Source organism: Columba livia, chromosome 3, assembly GCF_036013475.1.
Source record: "Columba livia isolate bColLiv1 breed racing homer chromosome 3, bColLiv1.pat.W.v2, whole genome shotgun sequence".
Taxonomy (NCBI): Eukaryota; Metazoa; Chordata; class Aves; order Columbiformes; family Columbidae; genus Columba; species Columba livia.
The window spans coordinates 89625582-89635859 of record NC_088604.1 but is presented as its reverse complement, the minus strand read 5'-3'; the positions used below and the strand labels follow the sequence as shown (position 1 = coordinate 89635859).

Genomic DNA, 10278 nt, shown 5'->3' with positions numbered 1-10278 from the left:
TCTGCCAGGCTGGTGCTTTTACAGACCAGCAGACCTCCAAAATGGACAATAAGCAACATTTTAACAGAGTTACATAGCTCTACAAGCAGCATCACCCTCATCTGCTAAGCAATCTGTTCTGAGGCTGAGGGAGAGGTGGGGTTAGAATAAAAAAGAAAAAACAAAGGAAAAAAGAGGACCCTATCCCCTGATGAGAGTCTGACTAAAGTAGAGATAAACAGCAGCTATGTCTCAGAGAAAACAGCAAGAAACCCATTAGCTACAGAAACATCAAACAAAGTCTATCTAGCACAACACCACTGAAAACCAAAGTTCTGGGCTTTGGGAAGACGAAAAAAAAAAAAAAAGTATTTAATTATTTTGTTTCCTAGCAGTAGAAATCTGTTCCCAAAGGGCCAAGCAGACTTCTCCCAGAAAGCTCCATGTCTGCTATGGCAGAGAGGAAAAAATCATCTTTGTTTAAACAGAAACCAAAGGTCAAAGAAAGGGAAAACCAATGAATAATAGAACCACAGCCCTTCCCAGCAAGAGCAAAGAGCACCCCCTTACCCGCCTACCCACTCCCAGTCATTCAGGGCAGCTAAATCCCAGCACTAGTTTTGCTCAGAAAAAGCTATCAAGCACTTACCTTGGTTCTGTGCACCAATGACTAGGGCAGGGGGGTTCACAAGCATGAGGAGATGCCAAACAGGAAGCCAGCAGGATGCTTCTGTACTGGACCCACCCTGCAGGGCAGAGCACCAGCCCCTCATTACATGCTCCAGCTCTCACCAAAATATTGAATAAAGAAAAATCTTCCTGTTAGAATTCAAGCAGGATGCCTCTCTGGTTGTTCAAAACAGACAGAATTCAAATGCTGCTGGGTTTCACATCTGATAAGAGGAGAAGCAACGGTGTGGCCTCCTCTGCTGAAACCCAGCTGCTAGAGAAGGCAAGGAGGTTCCTCCATTTTCATCCTGCCTCTGCCACTCTGCTGCATGGATTGGAGAAAAATCCCTTTGCCTCTCCATCTGTAAAGTAAAAACCTTGTAGACAGACTTTTAGCAAAGTCTGAACCAAACAGATTAAAGCAGAGAAACCAAGAACTCTTTTAACAAACATAAAACAAAAACATTGCCCACAGCACTCAGGCTCCCATCTGCTGGTCCTCAGCCTGTGCAAGCACTTATCCCCTGATTGCTTTTGCTCGTTTCCATGGCCCTTCCCACCTGAGAGCCAGAACCAACAGCTGGGGCTTTGCTGGTGGTCCCTGGGAACCCATGTACTGCAGGAATGTGCTGCAGCACCAGCAAGGCTCCCACCCAAGGGAAGACATGATCTTCTCAGGAGCCCACGGTTAAAACATCACCCTTTGATGGGCTGAAGCAAACATGAAAAGTTGTGGCTTAAGGATGAATTTTGTCAGTAGATTATTTCTGTTAACAGAGACAGGCAGATCCACAGCTGCACACATTGTGTCTAAGATGAAAACAAGAGCTCCAAGGAATTCCTCAGCACGTCCCTTGATTCACCCACAAATCAGCCCTAGCCCTTGCGTGCCTCCTGCTTGTCCTGCTGTTCTGTGTCCAATTTCTCTCACCCCTCCCTTCCCATATACTTGAAGGCTTCATCCCCATGCTTGGCTTTCCTGGCTTCTTTTCAGCTGGCCTTATTTAACTCCTTCCCTTTGAAGCTATCCTCTCCTGCCCCCTCCTCCTCTGACTCAGCTCTTGCTGTCAGAATGTTGCTCAGTTAAGGAAGGGAGCTTATGGCCAGAGCTGCAGCCCTGCATTCCGTCTCTTGAACTCATTGTGCCCACATATGGATTATGAACTCTTAGATAGCAGGACTATCTTCATTTTTTTTTTTTTTTTTTAACTGAAATCCTGTATTCCCTATGTTGTTCTGGAGTAGCAGTGAAAGAGTGCTTTACTCACGGTCTTTTTAAAAGAACCCTTGGATGTGCTAACCTGGTGGTCCCATGGCTAGCTTTTTACCATTGTAAGGTGTGGGGAGGATGTGCTTGTGTTCCACCACTTGTCTTGTTCCCCCAGACCAACCCATGAAGTTTTTCATCAGCTCTGCACTGACTGTGTCACCTAAAGAGGAGCATGCTCTTCACCAAAGAGGAAGACCCAGAGCTTAGCAAAGTGTACCCAGAGTCCAGCTCACCTTTGAGATTTTCCAGTAAAATGCACAGACAACACAATTGCAAAGAAATTTGCTAAGACTTGGTGGGGGCAATATATCTTTAATTTTTTTGCTTTTGTTTTTTAGTATTACAGTATATTCTTATAAAAAGATACAGATAAAAAGGACACTACAGGATTTGTACATTTAATTCACTTATAGTCTTAAACTGACTAAGAAATGAGGATACGCCAAGGCATTACAGCAGCACACAACCTCCTACTTCAGTCAGCAGCACTGGACTTTCCAGCTTGGCAGCCAGGGGCACCTCTCAAAGCGACCTGTGAGCTTCAAGCTGAGCAGGTTTGCAGGGGAGGAGAATGGCTGGAGGTGGGGATGGTTGGAAGGGAGGTGTTGAGCACAAGGCAGCTCAGGTACCTGACATCCCCTTACAGGTCTCCTAAAAACTGCAAAGGCTTTTAAAGAGCCTGTTTAAGGGCAAGCGTGGGGGCGGGGCAATGGCTTGTCATAGACGCTTTTCTAGATCACTTGGGTGAGAGGTCCTAGTGGTGGACAGCCGGAAGGACAAAGCCCTTCGAGAGTTCTGTGGAACATCTTGTAAAAAGCCAAAACTGCCTAAAGGGGAGTTCTGATCCAGATGCTGCTTTGAATTACACTGGTGTAAACCCAGAGCAACTTGTACTGGTCACGGTGGATCTATTCTACATTACCACCAGTCACAGAAGACTCTGGTTTGGAAGATGTATCAAGCATCCAGACTCTCTCACAAAACAAAGTGCCAAAACACCATGTTAGACTAATAGCACGCTTCTCAGGAGGCAGAGTGAGGAAAATCTGGCCAACTTCAGGGGATTCTGGTCATCAAGACAACTATTTAGAGTAGTAGATAGCGTATATATATATATATATATACACACATATATGTATATATACACACATGTGTATAAATTCTATATTTTCAGTTGGCCAAGTTGTGTTACCCAGGCTGGCTTCTTCAACCTTTGATAACAGAAACTAAGGTGGCCAATGGAGGTGCCCCATTTGGATGGCAGGCAAACAGAAACCTCCTATGTTGAGTACAGAAGCCAAGGAGCCATGGCCAAACACCTGGTGATTGCTAGAGACTCCACGGGTGCAAAATACCAGTAAAAAAATTTTGTTTATCCTGAATAATCTGTGGAGGTGGAGTGGAGGAGGAGAAAAGAGAAGTAGAGGAAATCCTTCTTCCTTGGCCTTGAAGATGGAAAGGAATATTAGGTCTGGGGAATGAGAACTGTCCCAGTTTGTCTTACCAGCACATTAACTCTGGTGAGAAGTTCCAGGGCATGAACCACTTTTGCCCATCTATCCAAGTTTCTCTGGCATTATGGACATAATTTGTATGGAAGGGTGAAGTTTGAGCAAGTGACTGTGCAGCTTATCTTTTCTCAGTCTTCTCACCATGATTCATGATGAGAAATAAACGGGTTTTCTAGAAAGTGTTCTAAAATAACCAACCTGAATCAGCTGACCACTTGCTTTAAAACGCATGCTTTCCCAAAACCAGGGTCGCCAGGGGCAGAGTGATTATGACAAAAGCAAAAAGAAAGCTTTTTCTTCTCTCCCTTCCCATACCAAGCCAGCTCACATGCAGCCCTTTGCTGAGCTCAGGTTGCTACCCGATAGCCAAACCAGCTGTCTTGCCGGTGTAATGCCCTGGCACGGTCTCAATAGTCTTTGCTGTAATGCAGTGTATACATACAAACATAGCAAACTACAATAAGGCAAAATAAATAGAGGTGTCAGATTTACAGGTTCCCCTTAGAGATTCCTAAAACCTTTTTAAAAAATCATTTAGCCCCCAAACAAACAAACGAAAAAACCCCAAAACAACCAACCCAGAAACAAAACTGCATATATCATGTACATCATCAACTGTACAACTGATCTCCTTTCCCCTCACAGAAACTCCTGACACAAGCTTCTCCCATGCAGCCCAGCTCAGAGCATGAGCTTTCCTAAAGAAGAGGAAAGATTCAGACAATGGGGCTGACTGTGACAGAAACATCTGCCCCAGAGTCTCCCATCAGGGCCCCTCGCAATTCCTTTCCCTTCCTCAGACATTGCGAACACGTTACAGAAATGCTTCTGAAGGACACTCAGCTCATCTCCTTAGTAGAGAGTCTCTCACCCCTAAACACTTGCCCTGCTTCTGCTCTCGTAGGCAACCGGTGCCCAGACCTGCTGTGCTGCAGGGCATGGAAGGGCCTTGCTGCCCTGAAGTCACTTTACCTGGTAGCATTTCCAGAGAGTTATGACCAACTGAGAAGAGTGACCCAGACCAAAGGGAGTGGGAGAAGGAGTTCTTCAGTCTTTTCTGTGGTCATCATAACACAGCCTGCTTAAGAACACTGCAGAGACACAGAGGTAAGTGAGTGAGCACTAAACCTCCAGGGTCAAGGTCTGGAGAGTTAGAAAGTACCTCCTCTTCTAGGTGTGAGAACTTCATAATAAAGTTAGCAATGACTACCTTTCTGCAGGAAGCAGAACAAGCCCTCAATTATGCCCTTCATTCTCACATTTCCTCCTCCTCCATTTATTTCCAGAGTGACTTCACTTAAAATGCTGGTGCTAGGCACAGCTGCAAGGACAACAGCAGACCCTACCTCTTCTCCAGCTTTCAGCGTGACAAAGAGGTTACACCTCAATGCTATTCATCACAACTGCTTGCTATACCTGCTCAGGTTCTGTTAGCACTAGAGGACAGGGGATAAGATTTTTCTTTCTCTTTCAGCGCTCAGCAACTCTGCCACAACTGCTGATGAAGAACAGAGCATAGATGCACTCACAGTACCTAAGAGATCTGAAACAAGGACAAACCTTTGCTTCAGCAAGAATCTGACACCAGGCTAACTTTTTCCTTTATCTTCTGTGTGGCCAGTCTCATCTCATACAGTAGACCTATTATTGGGCCTCTCTGCTTGTCACCACTTATATGAAATCACTGTGCACCTCAGTATGCCACTGAGCTATTCCAAAACTCTCTATGAACCTTCATCATGGAGTCAAGAGCCAGAGGGGACTGCCCAACATGCTGAATGAAGCCTTCAGACACCATCACATGTTCAAAACAAGAGTCTGGGGCACTGGAGTGCTGAGAAAGTTGAGCTGCAATGAACCAGAGGCATGACTCCAAGCTTTCTGTCAGTCCCTGGAAGCATCACACAGCTGATTTATAGCAGTTGCACAATCTCTCATTATTTGTGTATGAGTCAAGGAGGTGGCAGAACTACAGCAGCTTTCTTTGACTCTGTCAGTGTGGCCAGAGTGTGGCATACCATCATAAAGGATTTCTTTAAATCATAGTTGAATTGTGTAGACAAATCGACAGAGGGCTTATCTCTTTCTCTGCTTTTGCTACATTTGTGGCCTGGCAAAGTGACCTCAGTTTCAAAAAGCACAGCAAAAACCTGGTTTGACAAATACTGGGGCGGGGGGGTAGGAGGGGAATTCTGTATTTATATTCAAGGGTTTTGCCCTGAGGTGTTTCTTCTCTAACAGCACTGCCACGCTGACAGTCTGTCTTCTCAAACAAGTACCTGGGGAGCAAGCAAGCAGCCATAAATTGGACAGAGCCATGAGTCACATCATCTTACACCAGGGTTGACCTTGGCACTACACCTGATTTTTCTGGGTGAGTCCTAAACACAGTGAGAACAAAGAGAGGAGGGAAAAATGACAATGTTCTAATCCCTAAAAGCATAATCTTTGGAATTCAGAGATTATACAAATCGAAACTCAACTGTATACCAATTTGGCACATATTATCACCTCTCATATGGCTTACACGGCATAATTTATATGGCATGCTCTAAGACAAGACAAACAAAAAGGGTTGGGATATGGCATGTCTACTTCAGGGAGCAGCAAAGAGCTTGTTAATATAATTTACAAGAGACATTTCTAAAAATCCATTTTGTAATTTAAAATAAAAATGCTTTAAAAAGTGAGAGTTTTTCATAAACTTTCAAAAACCTTTATGAAATACAGTCTTTCTTCTACAAGGTGCTTGTGTCCGCTGCAATGGGCATTACTGTTAATAGCTAATCCCAGAAGGGGAGTGGGGTATTAAGGGAGGAGAATGCACCCAGCTCTTGTAAGATACCAGCTCTTTATGATGAGTATTATACAGAGGCGCAGCAGTCTGGAATGTTGTAAATAGGGAAATTTCGGGGTGGGAGATGCATAATTCAGTAAACAATGAAACATTAGAGTTTAACAATTCTAACTTTTTTTGCTTCTTTCCATCGTTTACATAATTATTTTACTATCAAAGTATTCAGAAAACCACCATAGTTTACTTCTCCAATATTGGTAGTGTGTAATACTGATCAGGCAGTGTGCATGGCAGAGGAAGTTCTGTTCTGCAGACTCAGTGCAGGGCCTAAGGTTAAGTGACATTCAGAGAAAAAAAAAAAAAACAAATGATTAAAGTGACATATAGAGCTTTTTCCACTTCCCTGGGATACCTTAACATTTTGTGCTGTTGACTATTGATGCATAGTTTGTAGATGGTGTGTCCCACTTCTCAAGTGTTCTGTCTTCCTGTCTAGGAGGAAGAATCCATCACCATTTCTTTCTTTTCCTCTTTTCCTTCTCCAGGGAAGGTAATAAAAAAGGAAGACAAGATTTAAACAAAAATAGCTCACGAGAGCCCACACAATTCAATCCCTTTCCCAGAGCCATGAAGACAGAGAATTCAGGCCTCTTCTTAGGATTCTTTGCTTTTTCACTGTGTGCTTTATACTATACATGCAGTTTAAATACACATTTCTTTTTTTTCCTATGAATGAAGCCATCTCCAAAGCCTGCTCGGCTTACACTGTTCTGTCTTCCTGGAAAAATACTCAGATTTCATTATGGGACCCTCCGTTGGTTCATCCCAAGTGATCCCTTCAAATTGAAAAAGGCTGTGTGCTCCAAGGCTCTCCTTTGACACCATTTATATCTGAGTTACATGATTCCCTCAGGTAGGAGTGGAGTGTGTGCAGTGAAGGTCAGCCTGTTAGACAGAAAGACCAGTTCATGCCAACAGCAATCACAGCTGGCATCGAGTGGAAAAGAAATCTCATTTCTTGCAGCCAGTGACCCTGCTTGCTTTTTGCTATTTGCCACTTGTGGATGATACTAGGGAGCTCCCAGTTTCCACTGGGCTGCACTAAGAAATCTTGCACAAACAGGTAAGAAATGTGCTGTTTCCCTCCCACACTTCAGCAATGACAACAGACTCCACAGTCACCAACTTGTAATCTCAAGCTGGTGGTGGCTTAGTTTTCTAAAGAAAGGCCAGAGCTGTTTTCCTAGAAGATGCATTTCATAGCTCAACCATCGACAAATTCCATAAAACTGCTTCTAGAAAAGCAGAATGCAAAAGACTTTCATGAAGTATTTTATGCCCATCCTGATTCTTGAATTTCAATTTGTTCCAGGAAAAGATTACTTCTGTCTGAGCATCACTCGCTTTGGACAGTGTTGGCCACACAAAACTACTGAGAACAGGAGATCAAAAGCATTTTTCAGGTGATACTCATTGACTTATAAAATGCAATTCTGGAAGGGAATTTGAAAGCTCGAGAACCACAACTTGACAAGCCACTGAAGGCCAGTCAAGATCTTGAAGAAGCCACAGGTGTTTACAGAGCTGCTCTGAAATTTGTCTTGCTTATTAGCAGCAAGATGGAGATCATGACCAGTTTTTACTTTGGCACACAGAAAATTATCTTTCTCCAGCTGTGAGGCAGTCTGCAAGGCCCAAGTACTTCCTGTCATCACCATGAGGCCTTTGATGACACAATAAACTCCCAGAAGCAAATCTGTCAGCTTTGCATGGCCTGGTCACAGGCCCTGCTGACTCCACAGAGGCACTTTTATAATGGTTCAAATTAGGAGCACAGAAGAGGGATGAGAGGAAAGCTGATCATGGAAAGGTAACGTCTCTAGCCACAGATCGAAAAAATCCTCTGGGGCAGCTGTCAGCCAGGTGCCATCGCACACATTCATCTTCCTTGTTTTGCACTTTTTCATCACCTTCTTTTGGTTAATTTTTTTCCTTTTGTATTCAGTAATTTAGCTTTGTTACCACTCGCTCTCGGCTTGTCTCTAAGCCTTGGTTCCCCGAACGCTTGCGGTTACGCTTGAGCTTGGATAAGTCTTTGTCAAAGACTTCACCCGACCTTAATGCTGACACCAGGTCATCAAACTCCCCACCCTCTTCGGAGATGCTTCCGGCTTTTGCCTTCTTTTGTCGCCGCTCTTTTTCCCTCTGCTCTTTGAGCTGTGGAGAAAGATACAGGGTTTTAGGATTAGCTAACTGAGATGCCAGATCACTAGGGACACTGCCAAGAAGCAGCTAAGAAGCATCAGTAGTTTAGGGAAAAAAGAGATCAGAAGCTCATCCACAAGGCTGTCACCTGTGCCAAGAGCAACAGGCAACCATGCTGGGCTTCCCTCCTTCTGCACAGGCAAGCAGAGAACAGGAGAGATGAGGAATGAGTAGTATCATGTGTTTGCCTCACAAAGCCCTGCCACTCTGGAGCAGAGAGGACACGTGGGATCTCTCTATGCTGCTGTTGTTTTGCACTAATTTTACAGTGGAATAGTGCCAGTAAAGTAGCTGTGCCAAATGACAGTCTACACGTGATGCTGGCATAGATAATTACCAGCTTCTGGGACCAGGCTTGCAGTGAACTTGAATGTGGTAGCACCTACTGTGCTAACAGTACCTAACCTAGTGAGTTTAAAGTTAATTTGGATATGTCACTACTATAGTCACAAACAATTTTGCGCTGGGGGCATAGCTACTTAAGTTGAAGTGCAGGAAGGCTGCAGTCCTGCAGAAGGAAGAAAAGAAGGGGAAAACCCCAGAAAGCCACAAGCGAAACATACTAGAGATTGAAAATTGTGTGAGATATCAAAACATCAACAGATATCCTATCCACCAAAAAGCTCATGTTTGGATGGATGCAGTGCTTTGCAGTGGTGGGAAGAGGAAGGCACATTGCCTCGACTCTGGAGAGAGAAACCAGTTATAAACACAAAGAAGAGTGAAATAGAACTGCTGATTTTACAAATCATTGGGTGGGTCCACCTGTCAACATGATGCCCTCAGTCTCACTAGGGTAGCTCTGGAGAGCTTGCTTATCCCCCTCCACTGCTCAAGTCCAAGATCAATGGAAATGCCAAGGCATGGATGAGGCTGTCAGGAAGCAGGTTGCTCATCCTGTGCATTAGCCCAATGTTGCAGGGAAGACTTTCCATAAGCAAACTGCAACACCTCTCATGGCGTATTAGGCCTGCAAAACCATCCTAGTTCTTTAACAGTGGGTTCCTGCAATTTCTAGGCTAGCTGAGAGGAAACTTGAGCCTGAGTCCTGGCATTTTATCCCTATGTCCAAAACTAAGGCTGCTGGCATCCTGGCATTTTACCTCTCTCCTCTTCTGAAAGGCACAAACCGATGCTTTTGGCACAGTAAACAATTAAATTAAGCAGCACCTCCCTGGAGCAAGGCCTGGGGCCATAGCGGCAGGAGGCAGGGTACTGCTGAGCCATTCTCAGGCCTCAGGAAAGGCTGAGGTTAGAGGGGGAGGCTGGTTCACAGAGACCCCTGGGGATACACGTCTGTCTCCCAGCAGCAGAATCGATGATGGACAAAAGCTCTCTTGCCACGTCGAGGTCAGACGTGGCCCCAGCAACTAAGGCTAGTCAGAGAGAAACTGCCAGTGTGGGCTGTAGCAGGTGCCAGGGCATTCGCTGTGCCACTGTACACTGTCAGGCGACAGGCACACAATAGATGATGATGGAGTCTGAGTGGAAGCTGACCAGCTGGCAGGACCGAGAGAGATCTGGCTCCCAGAGCTTTTCCACAGAGCCTGCAGCCTGATGGCAGGATAGTCGGACACTGGGCAATGGCAGCACCATCCTGCTAAGTGCTGAGGCAGAACAGGCAGGGTTAGATTTGGTATCTGATTCTGAAAGAGAGTAATTTAGGAGCCAAACAGTATGCCCTTGAGAGTTAACAGAACAACCAGCAGGAAAAATGTCATCATTTATGAAGAGAATGATGTCAAAGAGAGGTGGCCAGGGAGAAGGACATAAAACAGTGACAGGAC

The 10278-nt window shown here is 44.9% G+C and overlaps 1 protein-coding gene across 10 annotated transcripts in view; it reads right to left on the bottom strand.

Moving 5' to 3' along the window:
• Positions 1–2214: 2214 nt before the first annotated feature.
• The window catches only part of DAAM2 (dishevelled associated activator of morphogenesis 2), a 232962-nt gene continuing 224898 nt past the window's right edge, over positions 2215–10278 (bottom strand). For all 10 annotated transcript variants that reach the window (XM_065058141.1, XM_065058137.1, XM_065058138.1 and 7 more), the window contains one exon: positions 2215–8443. In XM_065058141.1, the coding sequence (XP_064914213.1) occupies positions 8228–8443 (216 nt within the window). In that variant the 3' untranslated portion in view covers positions 2215–8227. The remainder of the gene's footprint in view (positions 8444–10278) is intronic.